The sequence below is a fragment of the Platalea leucorodia genome, assembly GCF_965183815.1.
Source record: "Platalea leucorodia genome assembly, chromosome: 7".
NCBI classification, from domain to species: Eukaryota; Metazoa; Chordata; class Aves; order Pelecaniformes; family Threskiornithidae; genus Platalea; species Platalea leucorodia.
This window is the reverse complement of record NC_138829.1, coordinates 34241559-34264510: the sequence shown is the minus strand read 5'-3', so window position 1 is coordinate 34264510 and position 22952 is coordinate 34241559. Positions and strand designations below refer to the sequence as shown.

Genomic DNA, 22952 nt, shown 5'->3' with positions numbered 1-22952 from the left:
GTAGAAACAAACTGATACTTGGTTGAGTTACTTTCCCCCCGCCACCCCTTTTGTAGCTGTTGGAGAAGAATCAACCATCTCAATACCTACTTAAAGTTCCTGTAATTCCTTAGCCTTCTACATACACAATGCAGACCAATTTTTGTGCTAAACAATTCTCAGAAAGGGTCATATCTTCAGAGATTAGAAAATGAATTAGAAATAGGTAGGGTTTTGCAGGGGGGGTGGCTCTTTTGTTTAGAATATTTTCCAGAAACAAATAATAAATCCTAATAGGCAGTACTAAAGATACTTAGATTTTTCAATGGTCGATTTTTAAATCAGAATTTCCTACTGTACCTACCACCATTGTCCTCAGATGAATATCACTCTGATATATACTTTTTGCCAATATACTATATTAATCAGTTAGCTTTAATAGAAATACCAGCCTTTTACTAATTCATTCTACTATCCTATGAACGTCAGCCTTAAGTTTAACTTTAGAAATTATACAGCAAATTCATAGTGGATTCTTGATACGTTAATGATGTTGAACTTTAAAACTGAACATCGCATACTGCACGATACTACACAAGTTGCAGTTGTATAGCCCCAGACAGCAGTAAATTCTCTTGCTATTGTTATTTAACTTATTTGTATTTATCCTTCTATAAAGAATACGTGATGAAAAGGATTTAATAACATAAGAAGCAGCTGCATCTTGAAAGCTTACACAAATATTGGGTGCAGTAGTAGTCCAGTACTCTTGGGACTAGGAATTACTGCTGGAAAAATGGAAGCTTCTGTGCTCCTGGAGTACATAAAAATTTTTATATGAGTAATAGGTCAAATTTCCCTAGAACAATAAATACAAATGTCTTATCTAAAAAAACTCTGCCTAATAAGTGTGTGGTTATCCCTCTTAGCACTCCTGTGGAACACTAATAACCAAGTTCAAACACAATCCCACAGCAGGTCAGGCACAACAGACACCTAACCAACTGTGTAATAACTTTAATGATGTTCTGAGCAAATGCAGACACTGTATATCAGATATAAAATAAAATAAAACTTGGTTGAACTGGATATGGTAGTATCCGCCTAATTTATAGATCAGCTGTACTGTCAGCAGGATATAGTGGCTGCAGATAGAACTATAGCTCTTTTCTCTATCTCCACCTCCCCTTCCCTGGGTTATGCTTCCTGACACCTCACCAACTTCCTTGGACAGTGCACCTCAAACAACTAACACACTGAACCTGCAAGAAAACAACATGAAATTCTTTATAAGTTACAATACTGGTATCAGCTGTATATCAAGCACTTACTGGTACAACACAAAAGATAGGGGGAAGATGACAAAGCAATTTTAGAACATCCTCTGCATTTCAGAGCATCAAAACAATCCCAAAGGTGCACAGGTGGAAAGGGATAACACACATTACAAAACTCAGCATTTGCTTTCAAAGTACACCCAATTTTTTTTAGAGATGTCCATAAGAATCACCTTTTACTGCTCAAATACTACAACACCTTACAGATTCTAGATCCTACCAACACAGGGTTTGCATGTATTGACATGCATTGGTTTAGTAAATCAATCTCCTTTTACCTGCCTCAGTCTGCTTGTTCAATTCATTATGGTCAACACCAAAGGGAATGCAAGCTTATTCATTACTTGTCTCATTTGTTCTTTTCATATTGTATTATAGCAGTGAAGAAAATTCTTCAGACCCTCATAGTATTTGAAATATCCGGAAACAGTATCTTGACGCCTTGCTTAATTGCATTTTGGACGTTCTGCAACCATCATAAATCCCAGTGAATGATTTTCTTTTTGGCACATTTTAATTTACACCCACTACTCCTTTAATCCATATTCAGTTTCAATAAAATAACTATGAATACCATTAGCTAAAATACCAAATCTATGAAAACGTGCCCCAGAGGTTCTGAGCCTCAGTCTCCTATTGCTGGTGATAATGTACTTAAAGATCTGGCCACACAGTGGATGTCAGCAGAGCAGCTGCACCCTTCTCACGATGGAGGCTGCACACCATACTGTGCACAGCTTGCACAGTATGGCATCAGTTGTCCCCTAAGACTCCCTGTCATCTGTAACTCAAAAATCCTGCTTCTGTTTGCTTTAAAAAACAACACAAAGCACTAGGCAGCGTTTTGGGTAATAAGGAAATAGCATTCCTTGCGGAAAGGTAATCCTGCAATCAGCTACATTATGATTCAAGGGTTCTTCTAACTTATCTTTTGGTACTCACTATCCATTAAGACAAAACTAATTTCTATACAAGCTGCAGCCACAGTGGCAAAGAATAAACCTGAAAAGTTAGACAAGAATTCTTATTTTTATACTAGAAACATTAGAAGTGGGCAGTCCACCCCTTTTCCTTACAGTACTACCCCTTATGCAAGCTTATAGTCACTTAGCAACTTGGTGGTAACTGCCTTTGTTTCAAGAATATTGATAACTAGATTATGAAACTACTAGTTCAGTAAAAATAACATCTTAAAATAAGGGACATGTCAGTCAAGTTACTCCTATTCTAGGAAATTCTATGTGTACTCTGAGTCAGATTGCTTTGACAGATAAAAGCACATAGTCAAGACATAGCTTGACAAAGTTGCATATGCATATATTACATTAAGTTTCCAGAATTTATTGAATATCAGTTCCATCCAGTTCTTGAGATCTTTGTATTATGCTCAAAATGAAACAAAACCCATCCTTTCAAAACCATTTCTATACTTAGGAAAAATAATTTTTAAATCAGCCCTCAAATTGATGCATTCCTGTTACGATTTAAGAGAAACTGTCTGCTTAGACAGCACTTCAAGGCCCAAAGAATTTGCATTTCTTTTATTCTATATTCTATATACATACAGATGCTTTACAAACTGTGTTATTAACATGTCACACTATCAGAGATAAAGCGTTTTATGAAAAAGAAAAAAAAAATAAGTCACCATATTACTCAATTTTTATCCGCAATGTTTTGTGAGACAACTTATAACAAATAGAGGAACCAGGTCTAAAGCTAATTCTAAAACATGAGGATGGATGTGTTGAAAGAGAGATCAATTTGTATTCCTCTCTCCTGTGTTGTTCACTGAAGCCTCAACATATGGAAAACATAATATATTATTTTTTATACATATACATGATAGTATTTATGGAGAACACTGTGTAAAAAGAGACGAAAAAGCTGTAAATACTCTTTCTGTTGAGATTAACATGCAAAAGAGAATGAAGCATGCACAACAGTGAAGCCAAAAAGTTCTCCTAGAGGGAAGGAGTAATATTCTTTAACAGGTGAAAAGGAAGCCAGAGCACAGCTAGCTAAAGCAGAAGTTTACAGCTGAATCCCAAACACTTAAGAGAATGCAACACAGCTGTTTCCAATGATCCATCCCCACAAATGTGTCCTAATGACCACTCATTCATAGTCAAGAATATAGATCTACAAGGCTGCTCTAATACTTATTCTTTCTTTGCTATTCCGTGCAGTACTTATTTTTCCAAATTGTTTTAAAATCAGGCTCTATGGCCCAAAAAAAGCCAAACCATTTTTCAGGAACAATTTCTCTGCCCTTCTGCTATGTGACCCCCTGTACAGAGCTGACAAGCAAGTGCTAGGACTGCTTTAATCAAGTATTACACAAATCAGCTGAATGATACCTTTTGGTCTCCCAACAGACACTCACTAACAGAGTTCACACAAACCCAACCAAAGCAGCAAATGTCCCATTCGGCTGAAGGCAAAGTGCAAGAAGAGTAAGAAATAGTAATTCCGCACTCCAAATGATTCCTCCTGAGCAGGGAACGAAGCCAAGTGATAGGACATCAAATTTTCACGGAAATGCCATAGCGGAAGCCTGGGTTTACAGCTGTAGCAGGATTCTAGAAACAAAGGGAAAGAGAAAAACAAAGCAAAGCAAAGCAAAATATGGTCCAACAGCACAGATGAGGTATTGAAAAGTGAAGAGCTTGACTGTAAGATGGAAAAGTCAGAAGAGCAGACCGATTAAAAAGAGCAAGAAGGTAAAAGGGGATGGAATAATCTCATGAGGTTAAAAGACAATCAGCAATTACTAGTCTGTGTTAGGAATGAAAGAGGTTGGCACAAACAACTGTTGACAGAGGAAGAATAGGGTTACGTTTTATTTGTTTTAAAAAAAGGGTAGATTCTTGCGTAGAGCTGGACAGCTGGAAATTGAGTTAAGCAGAAATAGCGGCAAGATGACAATGGCTTGTTACTAGTGAATATTCACATTCAGGAAGGAAGTGCGCAAAATTAAAACGAGAATTAACTTGAAGTGAAGGAACTATGTTTAGTGACAGAAATTTCTCCAAGAAGGTGCCGCAGCCTAAGAGAATCACAGAGACGATCAGCTGACAGAAAACAGTTGAGATAGAAAAAGGCAATATAAATGGCTGCAGAAAGAATCCAATTAACTAACCATAAACAAGAAGGACTATTTGAAAAGTAGAAGTAATAAATAGAAACCTTGCTAAAGTTTTCCACAAATAAGACAAAAAGAAGCTGTCCACAATAGGTTGGGTGGTTTGAAAATAGGAGCTACTTACAGAAAAAGGGCATTTCAAACATTTTTTCAGCCTTTCAAGGCATTTTAGATATGCAAAAAGGGGAAAGACATCATGAAACCAAGTTGATTCCCCTAAATCATGTAGGTTTTTTTTTTTAAAAAAGAGAAAAGAGCAAACCGAAAGAATGAATGTTTGAACGGGTCCACAGTAAGAAGAGAGGTGAGAACAGTCTGTATGGAGTCCATTAAGAAAGTGACCAAGACTGAGCTGAAACAGTTTGAAACCATAGGTTATGGGTAAATCCTTACAACAGGAAAAGCACAGCTGTAGAAAGTCAAATATGAGTAACTCTTATCAGATTTTCTCCGCTTCATTAAATTTTCAGTCCAAAGTGATAGAAAGCAATGGTACATCTCTGATTACTCAAGTATTTAAGACTGTGCTATCTGTCTAAATGAATGGTTAATACAATTCTTGACAATAATTCTACTGTTTAGACTGCTCCTCTGAATAATTGTAGCAGATTGCCTGAATGACACCACTGTCTCACTACACACTATTTTTTGGAATACACTCTTTAATGAGTAAAGGTTGGACCAGATGATCTTTCAAGGTCCCTTTCAACCTGGGCTGTTCTGCCATTCTATGACTATTGTAACATAAGGACTGAAATATGTCTAAACAAAAAGACATTTTTATCATATTTAAAAAGCAATTAGAGCCTTTAATGAAAACTATGTTATTTCTCATCACCTGGACCACAAAAACCCCACTACCACTGGAAGTTTATGATAAAATGCTTCAGTCCTCATAGTATCTCAGTATGGACTGAAGGACCCTTCTTGCAAAACAGCAACATCATGCTGCAATACATCATTAGAGTCAAGAGAAGTCTGTAGTTCTACCAGCTTGTGTAGTCACACACATTGACTCTCTCCCTTCTGCTCTTCCCCTCTTGACCCTTCCCCCTGGCCAAGAAAAAAAGCTATTTGACATTAGTGCAAAACTGTTTTATTAGGCTACATCAGTTTCTAGCTAGAAAACAAAACAAACCTCACCTTTGGTTAAAACTGATACTTATTGCTTTATACAAGCTGCTAGGAACACAGATCAATACTTCAAGAAGCTGACACATCCAAAGGCAAGCTTGCTTACTTTTTTTTTTTTTTGGTGGGGGGGTGGGACACAACAGAAAACCTTTTTTTAAAATTTAAATTTACAAAAAAAAAAAAAATTAGAATTGATTTGGGAGTCCAACGGAACAAAACATGAATACTTCATGGCTTTATCACTCAACACACACAGTGGTCTATCAGTTTAAAATCTTTCAAATGTCATGGTACAAGCCATCCCTTTTTCCAATTCCTGACAAATTTCGAAGTATCCCTTCAAGTCTTTTCCATTTTTATGTTTTCCATAGTTGAAGACAATTTTTGTTCTTTTGCTTCCCAACTACCTTCCATTAGAGAATGAACACTGGGTAAACAACCAGCATTCCCTCAGGCAGATGGTACAGCTGAAGGATGGTTTATGTGTATCTGTATGCTAAATTTATGTGGGCTAAACCTAAGAAAGCTATTCCATACTCTATATACATACAGAAACCACGATATCCGAATACAAAAATAAATCAGAACACAAGTTATTCCAGAACTTTTGTAAAAGTTCTCTACCCAGCTCGTTGTTTTCCTTTATGTAAATTTAACAAATTTCAGCTGCCAAAAATCTTATCAGATAGTGTTTTAGACAATTTTAGATATTCTCAGACACTTGAACAACCAAGATTTCTTTAGGAATCTGTCATTAATGCAGGTGAACAAACATAATGACTGGAGGTTGAAAGCTTTTGTTTATTTAAGCTTTCAATTTTCACCTCACTCAGGAAAAGCATACTTTGTGCAAATGCTTTGAATGCTTTGTGTAAATGCTTCTCTTGCTTCTAGCAAGAAAATATTCTTTTAACAGTTCTGTTCTCTTCCAAGTCATTGATCCAGTCACAGAAAACTGCTCTTGCCATTACCACTGTGTTCCACAAAGAGTGACAAGAGGCAGAGATTTAAGAAAACTAACACAGCAGGGGCTGATATCATATTATCCATGAAAAGCATTTACTAGTTATTTCATCCAGCAAGAAGTTTATGTTGCAGCTTCCCTTCCAGCTGAGCCTGTCCTCTGAAGACATGTCTGAGGAGACAATAAAGAAGGACAATTAGATGCTTAAAGCAATTTTTCAATAGCCATCTAGATTTAGGGGATAAAATTGCCTAAGAAACTTCACTGCCTGATGCACAAGTTCCACAATATTTTAAAGCTATCTCAGCTCCACCTCCCTAAAAATTTCACCTAAATGAAGTTTTCTTCAAAACACTAACATTAGAGAATGTGAGCTGCAGTAGGGTTTTAACTCCATCATTCCCTGAGGCTACTGGAAGTTACTGTGTGTTGCTGAGCTCTAATGAACACAGCAGAAGAGCAGCTGTCAGGGTGTGCCAGACTTTCTCTATGAAGTTGTTCCAGCTAAACAGTTACCAAAGATTGTTTTAACTTGGACAAATGGGTAGGCTCCTCCCTGATACAAGGCCAACAAAACTTTGCATAGTTTATATTCTCTCAGCCTCCCCACCCTTCATATGTTGTTTTTTCCTTCTTGTTAGGATATGCATAATCAGACTACAAAAACCAGCTTACGTAAAAATCTTAATGTAAGTAGGTTGGAGGAGAAACACTGCCTGCTGTAAATGCAGAGCAATTGTTTGTGGTAGCATACACATATGCACACACAAGACTATAACCTTGTTTTTATTGCTACAGCTAGAAATATTCATATATTTCACCAGTGAGCCCTCCCTATTGTATTTTATAGGTGGCATGCTACTTGATTAGTATCTGAGCTCCTGTGGCAGCAGTTTGGATAAACTGGGGGATAACAGCAAATCACAGCAGATCAGGGATCAGTTCTGATCTGTTCTTTTTCTATTTAACTCACTTTAAAAAGATTATTTATAGATTAAAATCATAAACAAAACAGAGATCAGGACTGCATTGTTCATCTTTCTGTTTGTCGAGGCAACAATAAAACCTACTTAATGATAAAGAAGCCTGATGTGATATTGTAATCAGCTTAGCAATTCCTTTGTTAAGTACTTGTTAAGTGCTGCTCTGCACTGGAAATTATTTGATAGTACAGTCTTCAAAGGTCAGAAGTATGATGAAAACTTACAGGATTTGACTCCTACAGCTTAGAGTACTATAAAAGGATAAGATTTTAATCTGATGTTTATCTACTAAAAGACTCTGTAATACACCAACCACTGGTCAGTCAGAAAGACAACTTCTGGTTTTCTTTACAAGCTGATACAACTACTAAGAGCAGAGCTACACAGCAATTGACAGAAATGCTTTCTGAAGTGCAACTGCAAGGGAACAATCCAGATGTTTTCTGCCCAGTATGATTCAAGTTCAAAAATCCTAACACAGTGAGTCAGGGTATTATAAATACCATGCACCATGAAAACTAAGAAAACCATTCAAAAATGAATCCTACCTCAAAGCAAAACACACCAGTTTTAACTGCAATGGTATAATGAAAACGGTTTTCAGCAAAGCCAGCAATTAGAGGATACTCACGCAGGTCTTGTGTGCATGGTTGCTATACTTAAACATGAAGGAACAGTTACCATGAAATATTGTTTAGTACATCCTTACTTATAGCTCTGCATTTTTATCGCATATAAAATAGCACCAAGCCCTGCCAAAAGCCTCACTTGGACAAAGAACAAACTGCTTCCAAAGACAGCATGACATTAAACACTTTAACCTGGCATTAAACTTGATGCAAGCATCTGCCATGTTCTGGGCAAAACACTGCAGTGAAATACACTGCACTCGCTGAAGGAAGCTACTGCCAGCTCTTGAGGAATACAAACCTACCCAGCACAAGTAATTCCAATGAACAGATAAAGCACTACAGAGGCACCATCCTCTTCTGAACATGGAGGGGTAGAAGGAAGTCTGCAACCTAACTACTTTGTTGTAAGCCTTCACAGTAATTCTGGAATGCCTCCATGGAAAAGGCCACAAATTCCAACTAAGAATAACCTCATCAAGCTTCCTTTATGATGAACGGGGCAACATACAGCTTCCAGTGTACACCTTCCAACATACAGCTTTGAGACCAACTTGTTTTATGCATAAAAACTTACTGCATCAATACAAGCTTCATATTTATGAATATTAAACCTATCCCTTTTGATTACTGCAAAATTACATCTGACTAAATAAACAGATCTGATGCCTCACTTTTACCATCAAGTTTTCTATGGTTTTGTTTTGCTCATGTTTTTTTTCCTTCTTACTTTGCCAAGATAATCTCATTTGGTATTTTGGAAATCTTTCCAAGGATTCCATGTATGCAGGAGGTGGAGCAAAAAGCTGTTCCAAAAGCTCAGTTCTGAATAAAACTGAAGGTAACATTAGTAACACAAGCTCCTTGGATCGACACATCATTTTATAAAACTGAAAGTGATTCACAATAATTAACTATTAAGCTTTATCAATCTGCTACAATTCTATTCTGAAAGAAAAAAAAAAAAAGAAAAAGAGCTACACAGCAGACATAACTGCACACCTTCAGCTTGCAATTTAGAAAATATTTCCTGCATGCAAATTAAATCAAATAGTGTGCTGGGGGGATGCATGGGAGCACACATATATTCTTTCTCCACTTTAAGAAGAAAAGATAAAAAAACCACTAATCTTAGACTAGATGCTTTCAAATACACAATTCTGTAGCTTTGCTATAACAAGATTCCCTCCTACACAAAATTCTTGTGAAAAGGTACTGGTTACATTAAGTTGAACAACTTGGAGTCAGGAGGGATCAGAGCATCAACATATATTAAGGGTATTACTCTGAATACGATCAATAAATGTAGCCTACCCGCCAAAGAAGGTCATCGTTTCCCCTCTTCTATTTTAAATAAATACAAAAAAATCAATAATGAAGAACAGAAGGTTAATCTGGCTCCCACCCAAAAGCCATCAGTTTTTCTCTTCTATGATTTGATCACTGGTAAATTTTTTCAAAGACCCTTACATGACTTCAAATTTTTAAATTCCTTTTACAAAATGGAATTTGGCATTTATTGCCATCATGAGCAGGTGATATTTTTACTTCTAAAACTCCTTTTGAAAACCATAGAGTTAAAATATCAGAAATACCTAACAAAGACAAAACATGTTCTGATAAAGAAGGGAAAAATGGCTTGGTTAAGAACTGTATTCAGTATCATGATCACTTATTATAAGTAGATGAAGGCCTATTGTATTTTGTATTTTGACACTGTATTTTGACAGTTTAATATGAGCACTGCACCCAAAACATCAACATCGTGGCAAATTCACTGAGCTGTGATGCAACAGGGAAGCTGTTTTTGAGACAAGCATTACCCTTGTCTGTGCTGCCAGTCTTCCAAGCCACAACACGAGATATGTCTGAGCACAGCCAGTTACAATCAATTAGCGTTACTGGAAAAAAACTGCTTCCACAGTTTCTAACGAGCCCTGAGGCTAGCAGCTAAGAGTAGATGGAAGCTTCATACATATGTATACATTTAATATATGTTTATTTAGACACACACAGTACATTACATGAATGTAACCACGTTAAGCAACAATTCAAAAAATATCAGTGCTCTCTTTTACCTAACTAAATGGTCAGTTCAGAGCAGTCAATATAGGTCATTGAGCACACAGCACGAGGAGCTAGACATTCATTTGCTCTATAGGTACCTGAATGATTAAACCTTAATCTTAAAGAAGCCATTACCAAGATGAGAAAGTGATGGTTATGAACTTTACCCTTGGACGAAGTGGAAGGAAGAGAAGCTTGTTTGGTTTTTTCCTGTTCTGGCTTATGAAAAGAAACAATTTGCATTTTCACCACGAAACACAGTACAAAACTTATGTTGTTATTGTAGTTTAAAACAAAACACACAAAAAAAAGCCCAGCTAACACCTGAACCCAGAGCAACACACGTGCATGGTTAGAGGCCCACAGTAGGGAAGACAGGGTCTGAAACATCTCTTGGACTTGATTTATTTTTTATTTCTCTTAGAAAACATCAAGGTCGTAACAGGCCTTAGTTCACTCCACAGAATGGCGAATGATAATATCATGCCTCTGCATACATAAACTTCTATTTCCTTATTTTTAAAATAATTTAATAAAATTTAAATAACTTTAAAAGTTTTAACCAACAGCTTTTGATGATTTCTTTTAGGTAGCTATTTCAAAAGGAGAAGTAAAGGCAGAGTAAACAGAGAATTCCTCCAAACTCCTATGATGGTTAATCAAGGTTAAAAGAAACCCTAGTAAGGACAAGGTAGGGATACTGACGAGACTTATTTGCTTCAATCCTATCACTTTTAGAAAGGATTTTAACTCCACTCAGACTGACTTCTGAAGCAATGTTAGTAAGGGGAAAAAACGTGTCCATGAAAGACCATAATCTTTCTTGTGTATTTGATGAAGTAAACATATTTTCCAATTGAGAACTTACATTCTGCAGAAATTGCCTTTATAGTAATCCTTACAGTCAGTAAAGCATAGAGGTTTTTTTGCATAGCATTTAATGAAATTTTTGCATTTTATATCATCACTGGAAATAACTTTGCTAAGCAACGAATATAAGCACCAGCCTAAAACACACTCAGTGGTGAAGAAAATAGAGTAATCTGCCATGTACACAACCCCAAGAAGGCATTATTTCATTCAGAACTAGAACAGAAGTATTGGAATGATCAAATAAGTTTTTTCTAAATTAATGGAGCAAAGCAAAGAAGAAAGTGGAATGAGCCTATTTCACTCTCCAAACATTGAAAGTTTCAAGGCAAAAACATACATATTGAACAGGACACAGTTCTTAACCCTTTTTAGTGTTTGCCACAGCCTCCTGACTCACTTTAAGGAACTCTCACACATGACCTTAAATTTCACTGAAGAGCTTACGTATTTTAGCTTGTTTCCTGGACAGCTTCTTCAGTGAATGAAGTATCTCCCCAGATGAGGAAAGCTGATTTTTCAAGATTGAACCATGGCTAGAAGGAGTAAAACTAAGTACCTGAATGTCTCCAACAAGCTCCAGTTATCAACTAAGTATTATAAAGAGGGTGTGCTGTACACACCCAGAAAATTGTTTCCCAGATTTTCTAATCTGAAAATACAAACAAAAAAAATGGAAGTGTGGAAACGAGATACAGCATATATGAAATGGCATATAAAGGCTGACAACACCTGTGTATATTTACTTACTTTCTGGTGGTAAAACAATTACTGTATGAAGACTAAATAAAAGGATTTAGTATGATTACATTTTACACAGGTATATGCCAACACACTTATATCTAAGCATATCAAAAGGTATCCAGCAAGAGAATGGGGAAAAAAAAATAATCAGTAGCTTATTCATCAGAAAACAGTAATATTACTGATTTTTTTCCTCTGTGCTAAAACTACTCTGAAAAAAACTAACCTCTGTAATAATGTCTAAAAAAAAAAAAATCTACAAGTAAACGCAAGTGATCTCTCAGAGCACCTTCTTACCCCAAAGGCAAAACCTCTAATACCATTCCTGACACGCTTCCATGGCTTCTTCCCAAAGGTCTCCAATGACATACTAAACTTTTCAAAGCTAGCTATACCAATGACTTGCTATTCTTACTGTTAAAAACAAAATAAAACAAACCCAAAAAACCAAAAAAAACCAAAAACAAAACAAAAAAAACCAAAGAAACAAACAAACAAAAAAACCAAAAACAAACAAAAAAACCCCAAAACGGTTTCCTCATAGCATCTTCATCACTGTACTTTATTTTTTATAAGTGTAATGTTAGTCTTAATGGTTTCATATGAGCGAAAGTCAACTGAAATTGTTCATGTTTCTCATGGCCAGAGATTCTTGCTCACACATTTGCACCAGTTCAGTGCATGAGCACTGGTAAAAAGCTTCATGAACATCAGTGTAGGTACTAGGAAGGCAGTCAGAGGCATCAGTCCACGGAAGTCCAAGAACAAACACAAAGAAGTTGCCATTAAACTTGAACCTAACTACATGTGCGTGGAAACCACAGAATGTTACATCAATTTAACTCCACCCACACGAGCAAATTGTATCACTTAGATTTTATGCAAAGTTTACATTCATGTTGACTAAATCAGTGTAGGGTAGATCTCTGAGTAACTGGAAGCAAAAGCAGCCACTGACTTTGCACAATGAGAAGGCTTCAGAGGGATCAGTAGCCAATAGAAGAAAGTCTTCAACGTGTCTGTGCTTTGATATTAAAAAAGCCAATAAAGAAGAAATAGTACATTTATTTTCTACATTTTCTGCATTGCAGAGTACTGCCCATTGAATTCTGGAATAGTTTCTCCATTGGCCATCAGAAAGTTCTCAGGTATTTTCAGATAAAATGCAAAAGTGTTAGGCAGAGAACTGGTGACAGCAGCCACACTTTTATATCGATAGTTAGCACTCAAGAATTCATTTGAGACACAGGAATACATCACATCCCTCTTCTCTGAGGGACAGAATATGAGTCTTTATGTTAAAGCCACCATCTGCAACAGGTAGCCCTTGCATTAAGGACACGTACCAGAAATATTTCCCTTGATCCCTGATTGAACATACCAATCTATGCCCAGATGTTCAGCCTGCTGTGCCAGTCTGGGTCCACAGGGCTAAGGAAAGTACCACAACTGGTCTGCAGCTGTCTTCAAATGGCTGTCCAGGTCAGAGCTTGCAAAAGACTGGACCACCATTTCGTATGCATGTTCTTCTGGGCAGACTGAATCTCTCACGTCCATCATATTCTATTTTGCATAAGTAATTAAACATTCAATGGAGAGTCTGACGTCTAAGTGAGTCAGACTCAAAGTGAATGCCCTATGTCTGACCATGAGCACTGAAGTATCATTCTCACTCCTGAACACAACATTCAAACAGAGGGGAAATGCCCTGCCCACCCCCACCCCAAAATACACAGTAATACCTCAATACACCCTATGGGGAGGTGATTACAGCATTCTCCTGGAAATCAGTGGAAAATGAAGTTTACTTTGGTTTCTCATGTCCTGAGAAGAAACCATAAGAATCCTCTGCACTATAAGCTCCTGAAAATAGGATGTTTTCTTCAACAAGAAAATATAGAAAATAAATTGGGAGATTGTCACTTCAGTGCAGTAGCAAAACTCAAATGGAAAATGAGAACACATTAGGAGAAAACTGAATTCTTTTGATATGAAGCTCCTTCTCACTACTCTCCAATTTTCAGTTCAGCTACCATGCTGAAAACTCAATTGCACTTAACCTGCCCTTGAACTCCCCATGAAATTATGGCCAATTTCTAGCAGTCATGTCAAGTGACCTTCAAAGGAGCAAAAGATATAGGTCATTCCTGGGTAATATTCTATTCCATGAGTGGCCAGTATGGGAGGAATAACAAATTCATATTTGGAAAAACAACTTCATAGCACCACTGACTCTAAGGGCAAAAAACAGAATACAAAGCTTATGTTAGAAGTGTAACTGAGTGGTGCGGTTAGATATCTGCTGAAGTAAGTGTGCTGTAAGAGCACAAATGAGGGTATTCACAGAACTATTTAAGCTAATAAGGCAAGCCTCTCCCTCTCTGTATGCCCAGAGCAAAAAAAAAAAAAAAAAAAATCCCAAACCTTCTGGGGTAACTGCAAATAGCTTTCTAAGCTATTTAGTGCCTGTCTTTTTAAAAAGTCTGTGACATGATCCAGAAGGTTAAATCTTAAAGAAGGAAGAAAAACCCAACACACTCTCCCCTTGCATGTACATCTTACTCATTTTATTTTTGTATATTATTTCTTATGATTTCTTTGCATTTCCTTTTGGCTTTTCTAGCACCATTCTTGATTGTACTTTTGCATAAAAGCCATCCAAAAAAAAAAAAAAACCAAACTCTGAGCTGACAATATGTTAATAACACTACTGAACTTGTAACCACAGAGGGAAAAAGTTCCACTCCCAGTTATAAACAACTTTAGCTTTACAGTCAAATCCCAAGCTTTCCAGCAGAAGGACTAGAGAGAGCAGTGCAGCTAAGCCGTGAGTGTTATGACACACAGGAACTCAGGTTCAAAAGGAACCATCTGGTTCATTCAGTTCAATGCAACTGCAATAGATTTTTAGTCTGAAAGGTCAATGACAGATCCATATGTACAAACTGGAACGCTTCCAATGCACTACAACAAATTAAAAATCTTTTTAAATATTAGAAGTTACTTAAAAAACATAATGATAGGGTGTCAAAGGTAATAACACACACAGAACTGTGCACAAGCAAGGAGGAGAGATCGCCAGTGTCCTATATTTCTGAAGTGACCTTTTAAGTATTTTATACTTAAGAATTCTAAATAAGGCTAAGAACTATTTTTAAAAAAATATGTTTCAATTATATAAGACAATGATGACAAAATTAAAACTTAGATCTGATCCAGTAACTGTCACTAGGTCTGCTAGTGTGGAGGAGGTGATAAATACCCACTTTCAGCTCTGAATTTGTCTTTTCTCTGTGTTAAATACTCTTTAAACATTAAAAAAAAAACAACCAAACCCTCCCAGTTTTCATCTTCTCTGTTCTGCCTACAGCCACCCCACCTCTGTGTTTCCCATCTGTCTACTCCTTTCTTGCTGTTCTTCAACTAAATAACTCGCAGAAGATCTCTCTTGGCTCTGCTTACCAGTCTAACTTGGCCAGCCCCATCCCTACAGCAGGCTAGAAAGTTGAAGGTAACCCAGCTGCTCTGTTTCCACCAGTCCAGCAAGCGGTAGGGCTACAGCCTTCTTACCTTAACCTGTCTCCAGTTTCAGATGACAGGCTTTAGGTACACCTTTTTGGAGCATTAACAGTATGTCGTTCTAGCCAATTCAGTATTTAATATTGTCAAATAAAAAAATCCAGAACATCCTTAAAATTTTAAGGAAGAATCTCCCTTGCTCTCCCATCTTGCTCGGTTCAATATTTTATTCTTTTAATGCTTCACTACACCATCTCTTTGGGGCCTAAGGGCATTCTCCCTGCCTAGCATCTCTACCCATGCTTACAAAAATGCAGATAGACAACAATTATGATGCAATGTATTTTCAATTCAACACTGAAAGGAAAACATTTAACTCCAATTATAACAATTGGTGCAATTTGTCAGTTAGAAACTGAGCAGTAAATAAAAGTAGCTATCACAATGGCTGATGTTTAATTTTCTGCATCCTATCTTGAATGAAACCACAACTAGGCAGGATATTTTATACCCCCAAATATTTATAAGTCCTTTAACAAGTCAGTTTCTATGTGTATTCTTTCAACTGACAAATTCAGTTCTAAACAGTAAATTATCAAATTCCGTTCAGCAAAGGCCAAACTGAATTAGTCCAAGGGAACTAAGAACACAAAGATATTCCAGTCACTATGTTTACCTAATACATAGCAAACCTGGGAAAAATGGGACAAGAGTCAAAGGCTGATAAAGGTGTTTCCAAGATAGATGTTGCAACACTCAGCGTTAAAGCATGTGTTGCTTGAAATGGAAACTGAAATCCAGAGGTAGCCACCATTGTATCTCATTCATTGTACCAAATCACAGAGAAACGGAAGGTCACCACGTATATTGTGTTATCCCAAGATACAGTTCATCTTAGACCATTTGGGGACACAGCTAAACTGCCATCCCCACATGAACACCCTTACTAAAGGAAAACCTTCTCTGTATTTGTAACAGAACTTCTTGCTGCAACTGAAACCATTACTGCTTCACAGCCATCAGGATTAGCAAAACCCACAGTTTATCCTTGTCACAATTTCCTTTAACTATAGTGGCAGAAACAGTTGTTCTCTACTCCTTAGTTTTGTGCCATTGATTATTCCTGACTAAATAACTAATTGCACTTGACCCTATTGAACTGCATCATCTTTCTGATCAGACTGTTTGGAAGTCTAGTACTGCCCTCAAACACAAACACAGCCAGGCAGTCCTCTCCCTAGTCACTTCATTGTCTACTGGAATTAATAATCATACTGTACATTCCATAATACAAACTATAAATATATATAAAACAACTGGTCTCAGATCCCTGCAAAACCCCACTGATCGCAAGCCACGCATGAGGGTTCTCCCAATAAAATTATGCAGCTTTTCGGTGCCCACCACACAGTAATTTTATTTAGATCCTGAATGTTTCTCCTTGTCATCAGTGAGAAACTCTGCTGAAGTCAGGATATTTGCTGTTTCTTCTTTACTCATAATATGTTATCCTGTTGCAGAAAGACATTAGATGCATCTAAGACCATTCAATCTCTGAAAATCCATGTTGGCTGCTACACATCAACATGGGGGTGGGGGAGCTGAAGGAGAGCTAGGTTCCCCAGAATGGCAATTAAAAAAAAAAAAGTCACCTCCTGAATAAAGTTAGCCTACAGAAAATTGTAAGCACAGATCACACCTCTAAGCTTTCCTCATAAACATGGGTATCAAACACGTGAGTATTCCAAAACTGACCGCACAGCCCTAGAACAGGATTGTTCTTTAAAATAAAATGACTTAGAAAAAAATTGGACTGACACTTGAAAAATTTGACTGCCAAAGGAAGAAGAGTTGAGCTTTGCTTCAAAAGATTGGTGACTTGAACATTTCTTTTAAAGATGGGAGACCTAGATTCAGTTTCTTCTGCAAACCGAGAGGATTGAAACCCGCAGTCCTTACATCCAAAAGGAGTATCCCAACCGCAAGTCTGGGGAACAAGCTTGGGAAATCAACTTTTAAACCCTTCCTTGAAGCTCTGTATACAGGGAGAATAACAAGCAGAACACTCACCTAGAAATAAGAAGTCTTCTGTTTTGTCTCACTGTCCTCAGTATGTGTGTGCATATACTCTGCAGCTTATATTTTAACATAAGCATTTGTACATATGTATACAAAAAATATTTCATTCAATAACATTCAATAAATGTACACTTTGTGTGCATGTGTGTGATGTCTTATACCAGTAGTAGAGTCACTGGGTTTTACTTCCTATGTTTTTAAAGTTTTAACATAGTTTTCAGTGGAAAAAAATTTGAAAGAGTCCATGAAACGCTATCTTCCATTTAATCCAGAAATAACTGCGATCTTCTGAGATTCACAGAGCTCTTCTTGCTCTTCCACGTGGGTGGTGACGAAGCAGCAACATGTAGTCCAAGGGCAATCAAAAGAGACTTCAGGGCCTTGGGACAGTTGGTAAAGGAATCTGGACCACAGGTTATTTTTTTTCCTCTCTCCTTGCAGTTGCGAGCAGCAACATTGGAACAAACAGATGGACCCAGTCTATTAATACATGGCTCCATGGCTGGTGTCACCACCACAATTTTGGGATTTTTGATAATGGGATGGTCTATACGGCACCAAGCCTACTGGTGTTGGATGGGATTCACCTTCCTCAAAGGCAGAAGAGGGTCTTTCCTCATGAGCTAGCAGGGCTCCTTGACAGAGCTTTAAACCAGACTTGAAGGGGGAGAGGGATAATATCAGGCTTGCCCATGGCAAGCTGTGGGACGACACGCCAAGGTTAGATGGAGGGGTAGCCAGGGCCCTCAGCCTGTTGCTCCGAGATGTGCTGGGTACACTGGAGCACACTTGAAGTCTTACAGAGATGAGCCAGGGGCTCCTGAGGTAATAGGAGCCAACAAGGAAGCACCAGTGAAATACCTCAAAGGAACTAAGGGGTATTCCTCTAAGAAGGTGACATGGCCAACAGCCCAGCTGAAATGTCTCTACACCAATGCACGCAGTATGGGCAACAAATAGGAGGAGCTGGAAGCCACCTAGAAAGCTATGACCTAGTCACCATTACTGAAACTTGGTGGAATGCATCCCATGAATGGAGTGCAGCTATCAATGGCTACAGGCTGTTCAGAAGGGATAGGCAAGGAAGGAAGGGCGGAAGGGTTGCCCTCTACTCAAGAAATAGATTGTGAAGAGCTGTCTCTGAAGAATAGCCATGAGCTGGTTGAAAGCTTATGGGTAAGAATTAGAAACCAAGGCAACAAAGGAAACCTTGCGGTTGGTGTTCACTACAGGTCGCATGATCAAGGAGAGCTTATTGATGAAGCCTTCTTACTCCAGCTACAGGAGGCATCGTGCTCACAGGCTCTCATATTGCTGGGGGACTTCAATCACCTGTTGAGAAAGTAGCATGCTGAGCTGTGGGCAATCCAGGAGACTCCTGGAGTGCATGAAGAATAGTTTCTTAAGCCAGGTAATAGACAGCCCTCCGAGAGGGGATACAATACTGGACCTGATGGTCACCAATGCAAGTGAGCTAATAGACATCAAGGTTCAAGGCAGCCTGGGCTGCAGTGATCATGCACTGGTGGAGTGCGCGGTCCTGAGGGATATGCGTCAGGCGAAGAGTGGTCAGGACCCTGAATTTCAGGAGAGTAAACTTCCAGCTGTTCAAGGAGTTAGTCAATAGGACCCACTAGGAAACTGCCCCCAGGGACAATGAAGCAGAACAGAGCTGGCAGATCTTTAAGGATGCCTTCCATAGAGCACAAGAGCTCTCAATACCCAGGTGTAAGAAGTCAGAAAGGAAGGCAAGAGACCGGCATGGATGAGTTGAGACCTGCTGGTCAAAGTAAAGGGCAAGAAGCAAATGCACAGGCAGTGGAAGCAGGGACAGGTATCCTGGGAAGAGCATAGGGATGCCGTCCAGTTGTGTAGGGATGGCGTTAGGAAGGCACAGCTGGAGCTGAATTTGGCAAGGGATACAAGGCGTAAGAAGGGCTTCTACACATATGTCAGCCAGAAAAGGTAGGTCAAAGAAAGCGTACCGCCTGATGAACACAACTGGCAAACTGTTAACAATGGACAAGGAGAAGGCTGAGGTACTCAACAACTTTTTTGCCTCAGTCTTTACAGGCAACCTCTCTCCACACCTCTCAAGTGGATGGACTGCAAGACAGGGACGGGAGGAGCAAAGTCCCTCCCACTGTAAGAGAAAAGCAGGTTCGTGACCACCTGAGCAACCCAAACATACATAAGTCTGTGAGACCTGATGAGATGCATCCCAGAGTCCTGAGGGAACTGGCTGATGTAGTTGCCAAGCCACTCTCAATGATATCTGAAAAGACTTGGCAGTCAGGTGAAGTCCCTGGGGACTGGAAAAAGGGAAACATTGCTCTCATTTTTAAACAGGGTAGAAAGGAGGACCCTGGGAACTACTGACCTGTCAGCCTCACCTTTGTGCCTGGGAAGATCATGGAGCTCCTAGAAGCTATGCTAAGGCACATGGAGGACAGGGAGCTGATTCAGGACAGTCAGCACGGCTTCACCAAGGGCAAGTCCTGCCTGACCAACCTAGTGGCCTTCTATGATGGAGTGACTACACCAGTGGACAAGGGAAGAGCTATAGATGTCATCTATCTGGACTTCTGTAAGGCCTTTGACATGGTCCCCCACAGCATCCTTCTCTCTAAATTGGAGAGGTATGGATTTGATGGGTGGACTGTTTGGTGGATGAGCAACTAGTTGGATGGTCATATCCAGAGGGTAGTTGTCAGCGGCTCAACGTCCAGATGGAAATGACAAGCAGTGTCCCTCAGGGGTCCATATTGGGACCAGTACTGTTTAATATCTTCATCAATGACATAGACAGCGGGATCAAGTACATCCTCAGCAAGTTTGCAGATGACACCAAGCTGAGTGGTGCAGTTGACACGCCTGAGGGATGGGATGCCATCCAGAGGGACCTGGACAAGCTCAAGAAGTGGGCCTGTGTGAACCTCATGAGGTTCAACAAGGCCAAGTGCAGGGTCCTGCACATGGGTTGGGGCAACCCCCAGTATCAGTACAGGCTGGGGGATAAGAGGATTGAGAGCAGCACTGCTGAGAAGAACTTGGGGGTACTGGTGGATGAAAAGCTGGACATGAGCCAGCAATGTGCTCTTGCAGCCCAGAAGGCCAACCATATCTTGGGCTGCATCAAAAGAAGCGTGGCCAGCAAGCCGAGGGAGGTGATTCTGCCCCTCTACTCTGCTCTGGTGAGAGCCCACCTGGAGTACTGCGTCCAGCTCTGGAGCCCTCAGCACAGGAATGACCTCGTGGAGGGGATCCAGAGGAGGGTCAGGAAGATGATCAGAGGGCTGGAACACCTCTTCTATGAAGAAGACTGTGTCTCTCTCTGAGAGAGTTGGGGTTGTTCAGCCTGGAGAAGAGAAGGCTCTGGGAAGACCTTATTGCAGCCTTTCAATACTTAAAGAGGGCTTATAAGAAAGATGAAAACAAATTTTTTAGCAGGGCCTGTTGCAATAGGACAAGGGGGAATGGTTTTAAACTAAAAGAGAGAAGATTCAGACCAGACATCAGAAAGAAAATTTTTACGATGAAGGTGGTGAAACACTGGAACGGGTTGCCCAGAGAGGTGGTAGATGCCCCATCCCTGCAAACATTCAAGGTCAGGTTGGACGGGGCTCTGAGAAACCTGATCTAGTTGAAGATGTCCCTGCTCATTGTAGGGGGGTTGATTTAAAGCTCCCTTCCAACCCAAACTATTCTGATTCTTCCTCTAACCACTAGTTTTACTTCCAGTTCCATGCACACACTCAAAAGGAGCAACTGATATACCTAAAAACCTAAGTGATCAAATCACCCTAGGATATGAAAGTTATTGACACACTCAGTTGGCGGACATAGAAACTACGAGGGATTTCTGCCTTTCTAGGGTGCTACCTGGAAGAAGGGCAAGAAACCTAAAAGTGCACTGAATGCCTACTTCCAGGCAACTGAATTCCACTCTAAGTTTGAAAACAGGTATAAACTACAAGCAAATCAGGATCACAAACTGCTTTCCAACTGCCTTGAGAAGTAATCTTAATTAAGGTAAATTTCACTACAATTACCAGAAAGTATTCAAAGTATTAAAAAAAAAAAAAGCCAGCCAAAAACCTACAATACCATAGTTAACCAGAAGTTACCCAATCAATGGGTTTCATTTATATACGTTAAAAAAATAATTAATTAGACCTTTACTTTTATTAGAAAGGGTAAAAATATAAAGCAAAACATCGTACAGCTACTACCTACCCTGTTCCTGAAATCCAGACTCTCACGAGTGCTGACTGGACCTTGGAAAAACTCAAATTAATTCCATCTGAACACATTAGCTACAAATAGATCATTTCTCCCTGTTCCCTGTGACCTCTCAAAAAACATGTCTTTACACATACTTTTCTTCAATCCAAATATTTCCATCTTCATCCTTCTTAAAGTCAGATGATTGACACATAGCACCACTGTTCTGTTCAATGAACTGAAAATATTCGGGCTGAAAGTTGTATATTTAAGTACTCAATGAGCTGGTAACAAGCAGAGGCAAATATGAAAGGAAGAGGAAAGCATATTTGCCTCAAACAAAAAATTTCAAGGCATTAAAATGAAATACATTGTAAAGTTCATGTCTCCAAGAAAGGTCTTAACCTCAGTAAGCAAAGACTGTTTCCAAATATTCTGTTTGTTCATACTCTGCAGCTATGCTGTGAAAGAATACCTAATTTTCTTAAACAATGAAACCACCTGTTCAATTTATTATATGGAATAAATATTAATAGCCTTGAGCATGTGGTGTCTCAAGATTAAAGATACAAGCGCCATAATCCTCTGGTTACATTACTAAGATTCGAGTCACCCAGCTCCTTATGGCTACAGATAATATCTAATCAGTTAAATCAAAGATAAACCAAAACAGATAACCAGATGTCAAAATCATTAATCTTACCTGACAAGCAGATGTATGTTAAATATTCACCCTGACCCCCAGTAGCTAGGAAAGGGATCTTTTTTTTTGTTCTTCTTTTCACTTGGACAGCTCCCAGCATCCTTTCATCATGTGGGGCAAAAATTTCTTTGCTGATTGCAGATTTGGCATTCATTGTAGATCACAGATATAGCAGACTGCTCCTCTCTAAAAATAAAATCATAAATAAAAAAAAAAATATTAGAAACTCCTAAGTTATGTGAAAGTCCAGCTAATTTACATGGGCATTAGCAGCTCTGACCTTCAAATAAAGTTTTTAATGATTCAAAGAATTTAGAAGATAATTGCATGCACTTAGAGGCAGAATTTTCAAAGTATCTAAGAGTCTTCACTTAAGTTGTTCTCCACACTTCTTAAATTATCTTAAACTAGCTTAGCTTATTTTGGGCAGAAGCTGTCCACACTAGCGCTTCAGTATGATGCAAAATTTTCTCAGAGGGACACCCTGTAACTTCATGCTGCATAAAAGCTTCATTAATTGCCTCTCTGGTAACTGGAGGGAAGCTCATGTGTCCCACATAGACAGGGAAAGCACT

At 38.8% G+C, this 22952-nt stretch overlaps 1 protein-coding gene across 3 annotated transcripts in view; it reads right to left on the bottom strand.

The window, feature by feature from the left end:
• Positions 1-22531, bottom strand: part of STXBP6 (syntaxin binding protein 6) — a gene marked incomplete at both ends in the record, with an annotated part of 89459 nt that extends 66928 nt beyond the window's left edge. For all 3 annotated transcript variants that reach the window (XM_082316595.1, XM_082316596.1, XM_082316597.1), the window contains one exon: positions 22378-22531. In XM_082316595.1, coding sequence (XP_082172721.1) covers positions 22378-22531 — 154 coding nt within the window. The remainder of the gene's footprint in view (positions 1-22377) is intronic.
• Positions 22532-22952: the final 421 nt, after the last annotated feature.